Genomic DNA, 16,353 nt, shown 5'->3' on the forward strand with positions numbered 1-16,353 from the left:
ACCTCTCTGGCCTTTCTGTGTATGTCCTATGAAGAAGCTCCATTGCCCGAAACGTCACCCATTCTAAACTTTTTTCTCGTTAAAGAGAAACGGGTGTTGCGATTGCGGGTGTTGAGAATGGACGCCGTGAGAGTACTGTTCCAGAGGGTGTAATGTGATTGTTGTTTTAGTGAGTGTAGTTTGCTCATTTAGAGTGGTTAATGTGAGCGGTTGTAGTGACGACAGGTGGCGAGTGCTTGTAGTGAGAGCGGTTGTATAGTGAGTGGTGGAAGTGTGAATGTCTTGGCTGTAGTGTATGCGAGTGCTGTGCTGTATGCATGGAGTCTTTGTGAACCGCGGCTTTGTCTCACCACGATTGTCGCAAATCGCACGGCCACGAGGAACCGACTACGAGTCAAAGGTCTTGGTTGTTTTTGGGGACCCTAAGGGATCCTGGCTCCCTTCACCCTGCTCTGAGAATCCGGGGTCAGGGGGCAATCCGGGGTCAGGGGCCATTACGGGCGCCCTAATTGGTAATTGGAAATTAATTTTGTTTTAAAAGAATCCTGGTCAATTAATAACGCGCAGGTACAGAGTCCATCACTGCGCCCTCCCAAGCAATCTCTCTCGAGTCATCTCTCTAGCCGGTCTCTCCATCCATCTCCATCCATTTCGCCAGCGTCCCATCCATCCATCGCTTCATCTCTCCACCCATCTGTCTCAAATATCACTCTAGGACCCCGATCTCTCTCTCTCCATCTATCCAGCCATCTCCATCCATCTCCCCATCCAGGCAGTCTCCTCCAGGAACCCAGTCTCCTGCTCCTCGCCTCGTCTGTCAGCTCGGAGCCATGGTGCAGGTGAGTCGACTGAGCTGGTACTGGGACATGGGACCAGCGATCCGTGATCTGTATCCAGAGGTCTCGGGTGTCTTGATTCTGATCCCGAAGACGTATGGACCCGGCAATGGGGAACGCGAGAATGGCAGCTGTGGTTGACGATCGCTCAATGTCACGTCTTCTGGCTCCGCCTGTGCTTCTGAATGATTTCTCTGATGTCTGCTTGGATTCGCTTTCATCTGCCACTGTCGCGCTTTGAACATCACCCCGATGACAAGTTGCAGGCAGGGGTGTTGAATCGTTTACTTTAGGCAACTTTTACAGCATCGCAATCGGAATATTTCTTTAGACTGGAGGAGGAATCCGGTGAGCTATGAAGCTCTTGTTCACAGACGTCAACAACAACACGACGGTGCAAAATAGAGAAAAGGGTGCACAACTCGCCCATCTACCTACTCACCCACTCACCCACCTCAAATAGTCAACTCACCCACTCACCTACCCACCCACTCGCCCACCTCACCTAGTCAACTCACCCACCTACTCAGCAGTCCATCGGCCTGCAACTCACTGCAAGCTGCACGGTGATCGAGTCTTCTCAGGAATGTAACGAGTTCAGTACAAAATGCAAGACATAACTTTAACAGAGCACAGAATATATGGATTTTGTGCACTCGAGAATCTCGACTATAAAATATGCGTGTTTATAAATGTACGTACGTGTACTTTACATTTAGTCAAACACGAGATTTGTTTCAATGTCGAGGGTTTGTTAGTTCGTCGTTACCCGTGACACCACTCACAGACTGCTGGGGCAAGTGCTGATAGCGAGCAGCACCTATGAAGCCCGGCACGGCGCACGAGGGGGTGGGTGGCCACGCCCGGCCGCCTTTGTCTCCTCAGTTGCGATGTTTATACACCGCACTAGGTACTCATTGGAGGCTGAGTGGACCTAGAGGAGTCCCAGGACCGCTTCAGATAATCGTAACAAGCCTTGACCGTGAGTGGTGCAGATAATCATCACTGGTGTTGACCTGGTTAAATTAACTCACCGACTCCCACGCCCACTCATTCATTCACTCAGTCGCCCACCCACTCATTCAGGCAGATTACGCTTGCAAAATGGATTATACCGAGAGTGGTTCAGATAATCATAAACGTCGCCCCCCCCCCCCGTTTAAGTTGTTTCGCAAATACGTCGTCACTGAATTAAGACCGCTACCTGATTAGCGTCGTCTCAACCCGCACGAACGTCGCGGACACCGTAATCCGTCATTTCTCGCAGCTCTGTCGCCTCGGGCTTCGCCTCCACCTGCGCTGTAAATTGCTTTGATTTGACGTCGCTTCGACATTCGTCGTCGGAACTTTTCGTCGGAACGCATCCCCTACGTAAACCGGGGATTCACTGTGACCGTCACCGCTGTTGGGTGACCCTGAGCGGGGATCGAACTCGGGCGACTGGGTCCGGAGCGGCAGCGTTGCTACCCGCTGCACTGCAGCACGACACGCACACACAGCGTCGGTTTTAAGTATTTAATCGAAATAGGCGCATTCCTACACTTTTAATACAGGTGTTTTTTTAGGGGGGGGGGGGGGGTTGGATCACGTAAAAATATAAATGTGTCGTTAAACCCGCCAGCACCCGACGCGACCAACTCGTAAGGTTTGTCACGTAAACGGAACGTGCCAATTCGTCACTAGCACAGCACACAGGTGGTGTGTTGGGGAGCCAAGCCACGGCACATTGGTCGCGAAAGCCTCCGCGTGAAACCTCCTACACTTAGCCGGGCAACGTTGGGGTCCGACGCGACCCCACGTGGCGTGGCAACGCGAGCCTGCAGTGGCGACCCACAGAGACGGCGCAGTGGGGGGGCTCAGGTGGGGCATCTCCCGTCGTCTCAGTCGGTCGTCCCATGGCACACCCAGGGTCTGTTCCGTGAGCTCCTCCTGCACCTAGCCTGGCACAGGGGGGGGCTCTGCCCGTCGTCTCAGTCGGTCGTCCCACCTGGGGTCTGCCCCGTGACTCGCTGCTGCCAACAGCGAGTCTTCAACACTTCACGTGTGACGGTCTCAAAATGCAACAACAACAACCGCCGCCGTTCACCACGGAGTGGCGGTGACGTCGCCACGGCGCTTGAACCACGCTTGAGCCACCTCAAAGTGCACCTAGCCTGGCACAAGCGCTGTGGTGACGTCACCGCCACTTAGCCGTGAACGGCGGTTGTTGTTGTTGACGCGATCCGACGAGACGCCTACCCCCCCAAGAGTCTCCTGGACATCTGTAAAAAAAAGAGCTTCAAGGCTCATCGGATTTCTCCAAGATAAATAAATATTCCGATAAGTCCTCAAAGTCTCCCTCGTGTCTGCTGCCCACCCACTACAGCCACCCACTTCAGCCACCCACTACAGCCACCCACTACAGCTACCCACTACAGCCACCCACGACCCAGAACCCCGACCAGGCACTGCAAGCTGTCCCCACGCTCCGGGATTTTGTATCTCCCCCCCCACCGTCAGTTCCATCCAACCACCGACCCCCTCCCCAACCTCTACCAACTCGTCCTGCCTGGGACTTCCCTGACAGCCGTGGATTCTTCAACTGCTGTCTTCATTCCATGCATCATTTGAGGCACTGCGACGGAGAGATGTTAACTACCTCGCCTGGTATGCAGGAGGTCGAGGGTTCGATCGCGAATCTGACGTCGGCTGTATATTTGGACTTTTCATCTCTCTGTTTCTCCCCGTGGTCGCGTGGATTTTTCTCCGCGTCCTCCGGTTTTTCCCTCCACATTTAGCATAGAGACGTCACGCGTTCCGCTCATTTGGCTGCTACGCATTTCCACGTGATGAGCCACTTCGTTGAGCTATCGTTTGTGGCCAAGTCGCTTCTGAAAAACATCTACACAGCTCAGTTGGCATCATCTGGTAAATAAAAACTTTAGTTTTTTTGTTTAATTTCCACCAGCCCTACTCCCACCGAGCAGGAGTTCAGGTTGTCACACCGGGCCAACATTTCGGGGATGAAGATAGGGTGGTGATGACGATGAGAGTAGGGAGGGGAAAGAGGGAGAGGAGAGAAAGAAGGAGCGAGCAGCAGGGAGCTGCATGGAAGAGGAGCGGCGTCTGTTTTCACAGTGGGCGGGGAGAAGGGAGGGGTTTAGAGTGGGAGTGGCCACACGGGAGTCACGTGGTTTACGGGAGGCTTTAGCTGACCTCGAGACAGATGTATAGATGAGAGGGGTCAGTGGGGGTGACCCCACTAAAGTCACGTGACGTACAGGAGGCTTGTGGTGGTTTAAAGAGAGAGAGAGATGTTTTGCATGATTCGACGAGGACTTGGGTGCGGGTTTTGGGTGTTGGTCAGCACCTGTGCTTCCAAATAATCAATCTGGCACAGCGATACACCATGCCTCGCTTGCCCTGTCTCATCACATTGTCTCCGCCCGCCCTCTCCACTCGCAATCTCTCCCCTAACTCCCCCCCTCTCTTGTACACAATCCACCGATTCCGCTCCTTTTCCCCCCTTGCCCCCTGGCACTGGCACAAACTTCCCCTCCACATGAAGCAGCGAGCACCCTGTCCACCTTCCGCTCCTCCCTGGCCCCATCCTCCATCCCTCCATCCCCAGGTACCCACCGTAATTCCCGTACCCACGAACCTTCCTCCCCATACCCCAATCCCTGTTCACCGTATCACTTTCAGCTCCCCTCATTGTACCACTCATACCTTGCTTGTAAAGCGCCTTGGATAAAGGCGTTGTATAAATATGAGATAAGATAAGCTTTTTAAACTATGCTGCCGATTCATACGCAGATGTTCGTTTTGTTCGAGCACCACCCGACGCACCCGAATAAAGTTGTCACTCGACGAACAATCGCGCTTGTTTACTGGACTGTGTCGTCGGGTGGAGGAGGGGTGTACAACACACATTAGAGCCAATGCATTGGTGAGCGGTGGCTACGAACCGGGCCAGCCCGAGTTCAATTCCCTCTCACGGCCAACATTCCGCAGCGAATATTTGAACCCGGTTCCGGACCTCCCCTAGGTCGACTCGGCCTTAAGTGAGTACAGCACAGTACACGTTTCTGCGTGCACTGGGGAGACAAAGGCGGCGGTCCGGCCGTGGTTGTTGGCTACCTAACCACGCCATCGTTGAGCCGTTGCGGCCTTCATACGTGCTACTCGCTAACAGCACTTGCCCCACTAGCGTACGAAGGCTACACGGGGGGGGGAACACCTTTGTCTTTGTGCGCAGGGTGAACGCGGCCACCGCTTCAGCAACTGGGCGCGAACCTTCACGTGTCGCCCAGAGCTCTTCTTCACGCCCAGCAGCGAGGCCGAGATCCGAGACGTGTGAACAGCACGCATGCAGCACGCGTGCCGCACGCGTGCAGCACGCATATACAGCACGCATGCAGCACGCATATACAGCACGCATGCAGCACGCATATACAGCACGCATGCAGCACGCATATACAGCACGCATGCAGCACGCATATACAGCACGCATGCAGCACGGATATACAGCACGGATATACAGCACGCATGCAGCACGCATGCAGCACGCATGCAGCAGACACGCATGCAGCAGACACATCACGCATACACATATAGCAGACACGTGGACACACGCATGAACACACACACACAGCAACAACAACGTTGTTATGTGGTGGTTGTCACGGTGGTGGTTGTCACGGCAGCGGTTGTGACTGTAATGATTGTTGTGATGGTAATGGGCGTGGTTGTAATTGTTGTGGAAGTGGTGGTTGTAATGGCTGTTGTGGTGATTGTGGTTGTAATGTCAGTCAGTGGTGGTTGTAATTGCAATGGTAGTGGTTGTGATAGTTTTGGTGGTAGAGCGACGCTCACAACAACGAGCGGGGCGCCGGGTGGATAAAACACAGTAAGTTGCCACAGTAGTGGGCACAGATGGTGCATCAGCCAGTCATCTCAGTCAGTCGACCCGTGGCACCTGCTGGGTCTGCCCCGTGATCTCTACCAGCGGAGCGTTCTGACACTTCACGTGGTCTTAACGTGCACCTAGCCTGGCACAAGCGCCGTGGTGACGTCACCGCCACTTGGTGGCGAATGGCGGCTGTTTCGTGTTGTCGTGGTAGTAGTTGTTATGGCGGTGGTGATTGTGGTTGTGGTGAGTGTGGTTGTGGTGAGTGTGGTTGTGGTGAGTGGTAGTAGTTGTTATGGCGGTGGTGATTGTGGTTGTGGTGAGTGTGGTTGTGGTGAGTGTGGTGGTTGTGGTGATTGTGGTTGTGGTGAGTGTGGTTGTGGTGGTTGTGGTTGTGGTGATTGTGGTTGTGGTGAGTGTGGTTGTGGTGTTTGTGGTTGTGGTGAGTGTGGTAGTAGTTGTTATGGCAGTGGTGATTGTGGTTGTGGTGAGTGTGGTTGTGGTGATTGTGGTGAGTGTGGTTGTTGTGGTTGTGGTGAGTGTGGTTGTGGTGAGTGTGGTTGTGGTGAGTGTGGTTGTGGTGAGTGTGGTGGTTGTGGTGAGTGTGGTGGTTGTGGTGAGTGTGGTTGTGGTGAGTGTGGTTGTGGTGAGTGTGGTGAGTGTGGTTGTGGTGGTTGTGGTTGTGGTGAGTGTGGTTGTGGTGAGTGTGGTTGTGGTGAGTGTGGTTGTGGTGGTTGTGGTGAGTGTGGTTGTGGTGGTTGTGGTGAGTGTGGTTGTGGTGATTGTGGTTGTGGTGATTGTGGTTGTGGTGATTGTGGTTGTGGTGATTGTGGTTGTGGTGGTTATGGTGGTTGTAGGTGCTGGCCCAGGCGCGTGGTGCCGGGCGCCACGTGAAGGTGGTTGGGGCTGGGCACTCCCCCTCTGACATCGCCTGCACCGAGGACTTCATGGTCAGCCTGGAGCGCTTCAACAGGGTGCTGCAGGTAACCCCTTCCAGCAGGGTGCTGCAGGTAACCCCTTCCAGCAGGGTGCTGCAGGTAACCCCTTCCAGCAGGGTGCTGCAGGTAACCCCTTCCAGCAGGGTGCTGCAGGTAACCCCTTCCAGCAGGGTGCTGCAGGTAACCCCTTCCAGCAGGGTGCTGCAGGTAACCCCTTCCAGCAGGGTGCTGCAGGTAACCCCTTCCAGCAGGGTGCTGCAGGTAACCCCTTCCAGCAGGGTGCTGCAGGTAACCCCTTCCAGCAGGGTGCTGCAGGTAACCCCTTCCAGCAGGGTGCTGCAGGTAACCCCTTCCAGCAGGGGGACACTTAAGCCTTGTGACCGATGCTCCAGTATCAATGCGTGGTGTGTGTGGTGTGTATGGTGTGGTGTATGTGGTTGCTGTATGTGGTTGGTGTGGTGTGTGTTTGGTGTGTGGTTGGTGTGGATAGTGTGGTGTGTGGGGTTGGTGTGGTTGATGTGGTGTGTGTGGTTGGTGTGGTTGGTGCATTTGATGTGGTTGGTGTGGTGTGTGTGGTTGGTGTGGTTGGTGTGGTTGATGTGGTGTGTGTGGTGTGTGTGGTTGGTGTTGTTGTGGTTGGTGTGGTGTGTGTGTTTGGTGTGTGGTTGGTGTGGTTGGTGTATTTGATGTGGTTGATGTGGTGTGTGTGGTTGGTGTGGTTGGTGTATTTGATGTGGTTGGTTTGGTGTGTGTGGTTGGTGTTGTTGTGGTTGGTGTGGTGTGTGTGGTTGGTGTTGTTGTGGTTGGTGTGGATAGTGTGGTGTGTGGGGTTGTTGTGGTTGATGTGGTGTGTGTGGTTGGTGCATTTGATGTGGTTGGTGTGGTGTGTGTGGTTGGTGTGGTTGGTGTATTTGATGTGGTGTGTGTGGTGTGTGTGGTTGGTGTTGTTGTGTTGGTGTATTTGATGTGGTTGGTGTTGTGTGTGTTTGGTGTGTGGTTGGTGTGGATGGTGTGGTGTGTGGGGTTGGTGTGGTTGATGTGGTGTGTGTGGTGTGTGTGGTTGGTGTATTTGATGTGGTTGGTGTGGTATGTGTGGTTGGTGTGGTGTGTGTGTTTGGTGTGTGGTTGGTGTATTTGATGTGGTTGGGTGGTGTGTGTGGTTGGCGTGGTTGGTGTGTTTGATGTGGTTGGTGTGGTGTGTATGTTTTGTGTGTGGGTTGGTGTATTTGATGTGGTTGGTGTGGTGTGTTTGGTTGGCGTGGTTGGTGTGTTTGATGTGGTTTGGTGGGTTGGTGTGTGTGTGGTGGTGTGGTGTGGTGGATGGATCGCAGGTGGACCAGAGTCTCGGCGCGTCACCGTCCAGGCCGGTGCGATGCTGAGTGATCTGAACGAGGAACTCGCCAAACACGGACTAGCCCTCTCCAAGTAAGCACAACCACGCCACAACACCCCTCACACACCACACCATACACACCGCGCCACACACACCACTCACACCACACCATACACACACGACCACCAAACTACATCACACCATACACCCCACACAGTGGATATATTTTCAAGGATCTGTGAGCTGCGCACAAAACCCAGCCAGGTTAAACCCAAGATGGATCGTAGGCAGGGCCAGCCTGAACGTTCTCAAACCGGCGCAGGTGTTCATCCTCCTTCAGAGGGGTCCACGTTTCGCAAGCTGAGAGAACGTAGGGCTACATGTGTGTCAACTTCTTCAGCACCGTACGTCGCCAAATCGTGCTCATCACGCGTGTGGTCGGGAAGACACCGGGAGCTTCGTGTGGAGTGACAGGCCAGGTAGCCCAACCCCCTCCTCCTCCTCCTTGCCCCCCCCCCCCATCAACCCCCCACCTTTACCCCCACCCCCCATGACCCCACACCCCCTCCCGCCATGACCCCCACACCCCCTTCCCCAATGACCCCCACACCCCCTTCCCCAATGACCCCCACACCCCTTCCCCAATGACCCCCACACCCCCTTCCCCAATGACCCCCACACCCTCCCCCCAATCACCCCCCACCCCCTTCCCCCATGACCCCCACACCTCCCAGTATCGGGGCGGTGTCTGACGTCACGGTGGGCGGGGTGATGGGCACCGGGACCCACAACACGGGGGCAGCGCACGGCATCCTCCCCACTCAGGTGAGGGCACCTCACCCTCTCACTCCTCACCCTCTCACTCCTCACCCTCTCACTCCTTCACCCTCTCACTCCTCAACCCTCTCACTCCTCACCCTCTCACTCCTCACCCTCTCACTCCTCACCCCTCACTCCTCACCCTCCCTCTCCCTCTCCTCACCCTCTCTCTTCAACCCTCCCTCTCCTCACCCTCTCTCTCCTCACCCTCTCACTCCTCACCTCTCTCTCCTCACCCTCTCTCACCTCCCACCCTTTCACTCCTCACCCTCTCACTCCTCACCCTCTCACTACTCGCCTCTCACTCCTCACCCTCTCACTACTCACCCTCTCACTTCTCACCCTCTCACTCCTCACCCTCTCTCTCCTCACCCTCTCTCTCCTCACCCTCCCTCTCCTCACCCTCTCTCTCTTCACCCTCCTCTCCTCACCCTCTCACACCTCACCCTCTCACTCCTCACCTTCTCACCCTCTCACTCCTCAGCCTCCCACTCCTCACCCTCTCACTCCTCACTCTCCCTCTCCTCACCCTCTCTCTCCTCACCCTCTCACTCCTCACCCTTTCACTCCTCACCCTCTCACTCCTCACCCTCTAACTACTCGCCCTCTCACTCCTCACCCTCTCACTCCTCACCCTCTCACTCCTCACCCTCCCTCTCCTCACCCTCTCACTCCTCACCCTCTCACTCCTCACCCTCCCTCTCCTCACCCTCTCACTCCTCACCCTCCCTCTCCTCACCCTCTCACTCCTCACCCTCTCACTCCTCACCCTCCCTCTCCTCACCCTCTCACTCCTCACCCTCCCTCTCCTCACCCTCCCTCTCCCTCACCCTCACTCTCCTCACCCTCCCTCTCCTCACCCTCTCACTCCTCACCCTCCCCTCTCCTCACTCTCTCTCTCCTCACCCTCCCTCTCCTCACCCTCTCACTCACCTATAGCGGTGAGGGGCAGCCTAGTGTCCGCTCACGGCCCGCTCACGGCCGCGCTCACGGCGTGTGGCGTGGCCCCGCCGTGCAGGTCTGTGCGCTGTCTCTGATGCTGGCGTCGGGCGAGGTGGTGAGCGTGAGCGCGGAGTCGAACCGGGACCTGCTGAGTGCGGTGCGGCGTGCACCTGGGCGCGCTCGGCGTGGTGCTCACCGTCTCGCTGCAGTGCGTGGCCGCGTTCCGCCTCGCCCAGCGCACCTTCCCCAGCACGCTGGCCGAGGTGAGCGTCACGCACACACCGCGGCATGGCGTGCGACGCCCTCCGACTTGCACGGTTGGCTACGTACGGTGCGAAAGAAGTTCAACATAGGTGCACAGGTGAGCGTCACACGGGCGCGGTGTCGCGCGGGTGAGTGAGCGAGTAGCCCCCTGTCTATTCTAGATTTGAAGCTTTCGTGACTGCAAGGATCCATACTCTTTGGTTCTATTCGGTAAAGTCACGTAGGTAAAAAATAAAACAACAAAAATCACGACGTTTCGGCCACAACACAAGCGGCCTATACCGATAGATGATATCATTGATAGATGATATCATTTCTCAGGTCGATGTAGCCCTCAAAGGTATAGGACACATCCAAGCAGACGTCGCGAGAGCTGAAATAGCCACTATTCTTAAGAATGCTAAGAAACCCATTAGAATATTTACGCTAATTCCGTTGTCAAGGCACCTTAATCCCTCTCACACAGCTTAAAGGTGCACTGGCGTTGCCGATCACTGTGCTACACCTTTCATCATGCTACGTCCGCCAATCAAATGCTATTTTTTATGCTGATTCCTTTGTCAAGGCACCTTAATCCCTCTCACACAGCTTAAAGGTCTGTTTCACTCCAGCGCAGTCTTCCAGACAGGCTGGTCCCTTCACCTGAAGGCCGCTTGTTTTGTGGCCGAAACGTCGTGATTTTTGTTGTTTTATTTTTACCTACGTGACTACCGAATAGAACCAAAGAGTAAAGCCCCTGTCTCCCTGCTCACCAGGTGCTGGGTGAGCTGGACACTCACCTGTCGCGCTCCGAGTTCTTCAAGTTCTTCTGGTTCCCCTACACCGACCACGTGACCGTGTTCTACATCGACCGCACCGACCAGGTGAGGGCAGCCGAGTGAGCGAGGCCAGGGCAGGTGAGGCCAGGGCAGGTGAGGCCAGGGCAGGTGAGGACAGGGCAGGTGAGGACAGGGCAGGTGAGGACAGGGCAGGTGAGGCCAGGGCAGGTTAGGCCAGGGCAGGTTAGGACAGGGCAGGTGAGGCCAGGGCAGGTGAGGACAGGGCAGGTGAGGACAGGGCAGGTGAGGACAGGGCAGGTGAGGACAGGGCAGGTGAGGCCACCAAGCGTCCCCGTTAGGTTAGGACAGTTCCCGTAAGGCCAGCGAGGATGTCACAGCGTTACCTGCGGAGTGGGCGGGGCTACCTGGTGGTGGGCGGGCTATCGGGAACAGTGGGGAGCTACCTAAACAGTGGGCGGGGTTATGATAAATTAGTGTGGGGGAGGGGGTTGATGGAGGGAGGTGCGGCCGGTTCAGATTGTGTCCCGGTTGAGCCCTTCCAGACATTTGTGAGCGTTGAGGTGTGGCTAAGTGTGGGTAAGGTAAGTAAGTAAGTCAGCTTTATTGATCACATACCCATGCACACATGAGGTACATGGCAGTGAGATTCTTTGTTCCCGTGTCGCTCTCTCTCAGCTTGTGCAAATTAACAACAAAAATGTAAACAGCGGCAACAATATTTTAAAATACGTAAAAATGAATTAAAAAATAAGTAAAATTGCTCTGCAGATGATGAAAGTGACATGTGCATAGCAGAAATATGGTCCCCTGCGGGAGAGCTCTATACATGATCTTGTACCTGTGAGTGTGGTGTTCACGCTGCCCCCGTGACCCTCAGCCCATCAAGAATCCGCAGCTGGTTCTGGGACCGTTTGGTCGGCTACTACCTGTTCGAGTTCCTGCTGTGGCTCAGGTACTTGTGTGGTACTCACCACCACGCGCCTTGCCAGATCATCAAATACGATATGTTTCATGGAAAACTTGTAACGCTGTGTCGCTGCAGTGTCCGCTCATCGCTCTCGTAGTGAGAGAGAGGGAAAGACTCAGAGGTGACAGGAGGAGGAATCACAGACCAGGAGCGGGAAGGCAGCAGCAGCAGCCATGCGATAAGCCAGTACCATCAATTGCCCAAGCTCTGCGGTGCTCTATCGCTTAAAGTGTTCTCGGCCAAGTCGGGAGTGTTTACACGTGGGAGGAAACCGGAGCACCCGGAGAAACCCCCCGCGTGCGAGGGGGCAACACTTTATCCCATTGCAGACAGAACAGGTGGAGTCCAGGTGGAGTCCACATAGCGCCATCTCCTGGCGAGCAAAGGGTCCGGCTCCCCCTCGTCGCCCACCCTTGGGTTTGGAAAGGAGTTCCACAGCCATCTGTGTGTGATCCACCAATCCTCGCTGCTGCTGCTGCCTCCACACGCGCTGGGGTACAGGCAGCCGCACCTCCGTTAGCACGGTTGGCTACGTACGGTGCGAAAGAAGTTCAACATACACACATACAGCCACGTGCAGCGTCGCCACCACCACCGCCGCCGCCCGGCTCATGGACACGAGATGAAGATCGTTCAGAGTAATTATCATAAAAAATATATTTTCTTTTTACATCTCGCCATTCATGCTGACACAACCGCTGTTCATGAATTATATATAACTAGCTGTACTACCCGGCTTCGCCCAGGACTTGGATTCACCACACCCGGCCGCCTTTGTCTCCCCAGTGGCGATGTTCACACCACAACAGTTCCTCGTTTTAAGCTGAGTCGACCTAGGGGAGACCCAGGACCGGTTAAAATAATCGTCACCAGTGGTGGCCGTGAGCGGAAATCGAACTCGGGTCGCCGGGTTCGTAGCGCGACGCACTAACTACTACACTACAATGCGTTACGCTTCCACATGTGCGGGTCACGTGACAGATTGACGTCACAGCTCACTGGCCATGCAAAAAATATATGCATTGAGCTCCCCCCCCCCCCCCCCGTAAAAAAACTAAAGTGTATTTTTATAATTTTTGCATGGTGTACAGTCTGGAAAGTACCCACATGGCAAATTTCCAGTTTGTTGCATGTCGGGAAGTACGCTAAACATTTTGAACAGACACACATAATCACAACTTTGCCTTTTATATGTATGGAGATGACCAAATCCCATATACTGTACACGGTTGGCTACGCACGACGCGAAAGAAGTTCAACACATACATTATACACATACATAGACTCAATACTGCCCATAGGCTCAACACTGCCCATAGACTCAACAATACCCATAGATTCAACACTGCCCATAGACTCAACACTGCCCATAGACTCAACACTGCCCATACACTCAGCACTGCCCATACACTCAAAATCCTCCCTTAAAGCCACGTCTCTTCTCCATCGCCCATTCCCCTACCATTTCCTTCCCCTCGCCCCTCCACTCCTTCCCGTCCCTCCGCTACCCTTCCCTAACCCCCACGCACCCCTCTATCGTCATCACCCATTCATCATCTCTTGCAAGCCCCTGCCATCCAAACCATCCTCGCATCGTGCCCGCCTATTGTAATTATTCAACTCCGTGAAGCCCCCTCCCTTGATGAAAGGTGCGCTGTGAATATTGAACAAGACGAGATGCCACCTCCCCGCAGGAGTCGTTGTGCTGGTTAGTTTTCTGGCGAAAGTGTTCTGATCGGTGAGGATGTTGCGGTGAATTTCGATGGCTGCCGCTACTGCCAACCCCCCTACCTCCTCTCCCCTGCACCCCCGTGCCTCCCCCCCCCCCCCCGTGTCTCACGGCAGCGTCCTCGTGCCGCGCCTCGTGCCGTGGATCAACCGCGTGGCGTTCCGTGCGCTCTTCTCGGGGCGCACGGAGTGCGTGGACCGCAGCGACCGCATTTTCAACTTCGACTGCCTCTTCCTGCAGCACGTGCAGGACTGGGCCCTGCCCCGGTGAGGTGCCCCCAAGGCGCTCCCCCCCCCCCACACACAAAGACAAAAAATCTGTGCCCCGATGACCCCGTGCCCCGATGACCCCATGCCCCGATGACCCCGTGTTTCTGTTTGTCCCTGCCTTCCCGTATCTACCTACCCCTGTATCCCCATGTCCTCCTGTCCCTGTAACGCTTTTCCCTGTCTCCCCACGTTCCGTTGTCTCTGTGTCCCCATGTCCACGTGTTCCCCCCGTAACCCCGTGTCCCCGTGTTCCTCCGTGATCCCCCGTGTCCCCGTGTTCCTCCGTGTTCCCCCGTGTCCCCGCGACCCAGCGAGCGAGCCGGCTGGGCGCTCACCCAGCTGTCGCGTTGGGTGCAGGCGACGCCGAGCGTCCCCGCCCACGTCCCCGTCGAGGTCCGCTTCGCGCGCGCCGATGACATCCTGATGAGCCCCTGTAGCGGGCGAGACTCGTGCTACATCAACATCATCACCTACAGGTGTGTGCGTTTCGTGCGCGGGTGGGAGCGCCTGCGAGCGAGCGGTGCCGGCAGAGACCCCCGCTCACGGCTATCAACACCGGCGACGATTATCTTCAGCGATGCTGTGGGGGCCTCCTCTAAGTCGACTCAGCCTCAAACGAGTACCTGGTGTGGTGTGTGAACATCGCCACTAGGGAGACGAAGGTGGCTGGGCGTGGTGCAGACCACCCACCCCCTCGTGTGTCGTGCCGGCCTTCATTAGGTGTTACTCGCTAACAGCACTTGCCCCAACAGCCTGTTAGGGCTACATGAGGGTTCTCTGCGTGTGTACCTGCGTGTGAACCCAGGCCCTATAACCGCGAGGCCGAGCGTGATGCGTACTGGGCGGCCTACGAGGACATCATGCGCCGAGCAGGGGGGCGCCCCCACTGGGCTAAGGTACAGGACTCCCCTCCCCCCTGTGAGTGGGGTCCCCTGTGAGTGGGGTCCCCTGAGTGTAATGTAACGGGGTCTCATGCGAGTGAGGTCCCTTGTGAGTGGCGTACTGGGGGGGTAACAGGGCCCCCCTCTCTGCCCCACCGCGCCCCCAGGCGCATGGATGCACCGCAGAGGATCTGTCACGCATGTACCCGGGCCTAGAGGAATTCGCTCGACTCCGCTCTCGCCTGGATCCCCACGGCCTCTTCCTCAACCCGTACCTGCAGCGCGTGTTCACGGGGGCGGGGGAGGAAGAGGGCGAGCAGGGGGACGCGCGGGAAGGAAGGCAACCTGCCCACTGATCCCAGTCTCATAGTAACCCAGCGATCACTCTCTCTGATCCAACCCTCCCACTGATCCCACCCTCACACGGATGCCACCCGCACACGGATCAGAATCGGAATCTTCATTGAGACTGGAGGAATCCGACAAACTATAAAGCTCTTTTTCACAGATGTCCAGTAGGTACGAGTGATAAAATGACAATGAGTCGAGGAATAGTGCACAGCAGTAGATGACTTTTCTCCAGGTCACTGAAGAGACATAGTAGTGGTTTTGTTGGGTTAGATCGCGTAAATATATAAATGTTGTGTCGTTAAAACCCGCCACCACCCGACACAGCCAACTAGTAAGGGTTGTCGCGTAAAGAGAACGTGGCCAATTCGTCACTAGTACAGCACCACCGGTGTGTTGGAGAGCCAAGCCACAACATTTACAATCTGAGTACGACGTTTCGCCAGTAATTACAACTAGCTTCATCAAGCGACAGCCAGATTTGTAGTTCATGTACCTTCGGTAAGTGAGAGATTGAAAATGAGGGCGAGGGGTTTATAGACGAGATCTGCCACATCTACAAGTGGAAACGCAAGCAGCTCGTCTCCTCTCGCAGACGACGATGTCTCCATTGATGCGAGCTTATGCAGTAGGTCCAGTTCAGATATGGGACGAAACGAGAAGTAGAGACGATGACACTTTCACTCACGTTTTTTTTTTGTCAGAGGAAGATGTGAGAGATGTGAACAGCGGTGGTGTTTTGTTAAAGATATATATCCTGCTGATCCAAATCGAGAATTAAATCCATTGACCTATGGACAATGGTCCCACGCTCACACTGATCTGATTAAGGCCCTGGCTTCCCTCAATAAAAAAATAAATATTTCATCCGCCCTGTTTGTTTGTCGTTTCTTGTTGTTGTTTCTTATCGCAGCGCCATGCCCATACGTTACCGCACTTGACACGGGCATTCGTTGGGAAGCCTTCATCCAGCTGTGGATTGAGAATGGGTCGAATGCGAAGACGGCGTGTTGAGTTGTGATGCCTACGACCTGCACGGAGCGAGCTGCCCGCAGGAGGGACGATGCCCTCACAACCACCTACACGTGCCATGGGTCGTCAACCAAACAAACACGAAGAGACATAGTAATAGGTTTTACCCTTTTAACTGGCGCAAAAAACTGACACCTTTATTCAAGGCATCATGTCTGCAATAACCACAACACAAGCATTTTGACTGCTTGTGTTGTGGTTATTGCAGACATGATGCCTTGAATAAAAGTGTCAGTTTTTTGTGCCAGTTAAAAGGGTAAAACCTATTACTATATCTTGTTACTGGCAAAGGAGGTCTCATAACGAAGAGACATTTTTGTTCAATGCA

The 16,353-nt window shown here is 55.1% G+C and overlaps 1 protein-coding gene across 1 annotated transcript; it reads left to right on the forward strand.

Moving 5' to 3' along the window:
- Positions 1-503: 503 nt before the first annotated feature.
- On the forward strand, positions 504-15,860 carry LOC116941749 (L-gulonolactone oxidase-like). Its single transcript, XM_076066488.1, is given in 15 exon segments — positions 504-839; positions 4,384-4,446; positions 5,074-5,169; positions 6,582-6,725; positions 8,005-8,087; positions 8,730-8,820; positions 9,833-9,919; positions 9,921-10,019; positions 10,776-10,883; positions 11,677-11,687; positions 11,689-11,751; positions 13,612-13,761; positions 14,076-14,240; positions 14,570-14,660; positions 14,813-15,860. Coding segments are annotated over 15 exon segments (1,449 nt in total). The 5' UTR covers positions 504-830; the 3' UTR covers positions 15,002-15,860.
- Positions 15,861-16,353: the final 493 nt, after the last annotated feature.

This window comes from Petromyzon marinus, chromosome 12 (genome assembly GCF_048934315.1).
Source record: "Petromyzon marinus isolate PM22_M1 ecotype Great Lakes invasive population chromosome 12, UKy_Petmar_22M1.pri1.0, whole genome shotgun sequence".
Taxonomy (NCBI): domain Eukaryota; kingdom Metazoa; phylum Chordata; class Hyperoartia; order Petromyzontiformes; family Petromyzontidae; genus Petromyzon; species Petromyzon marinus.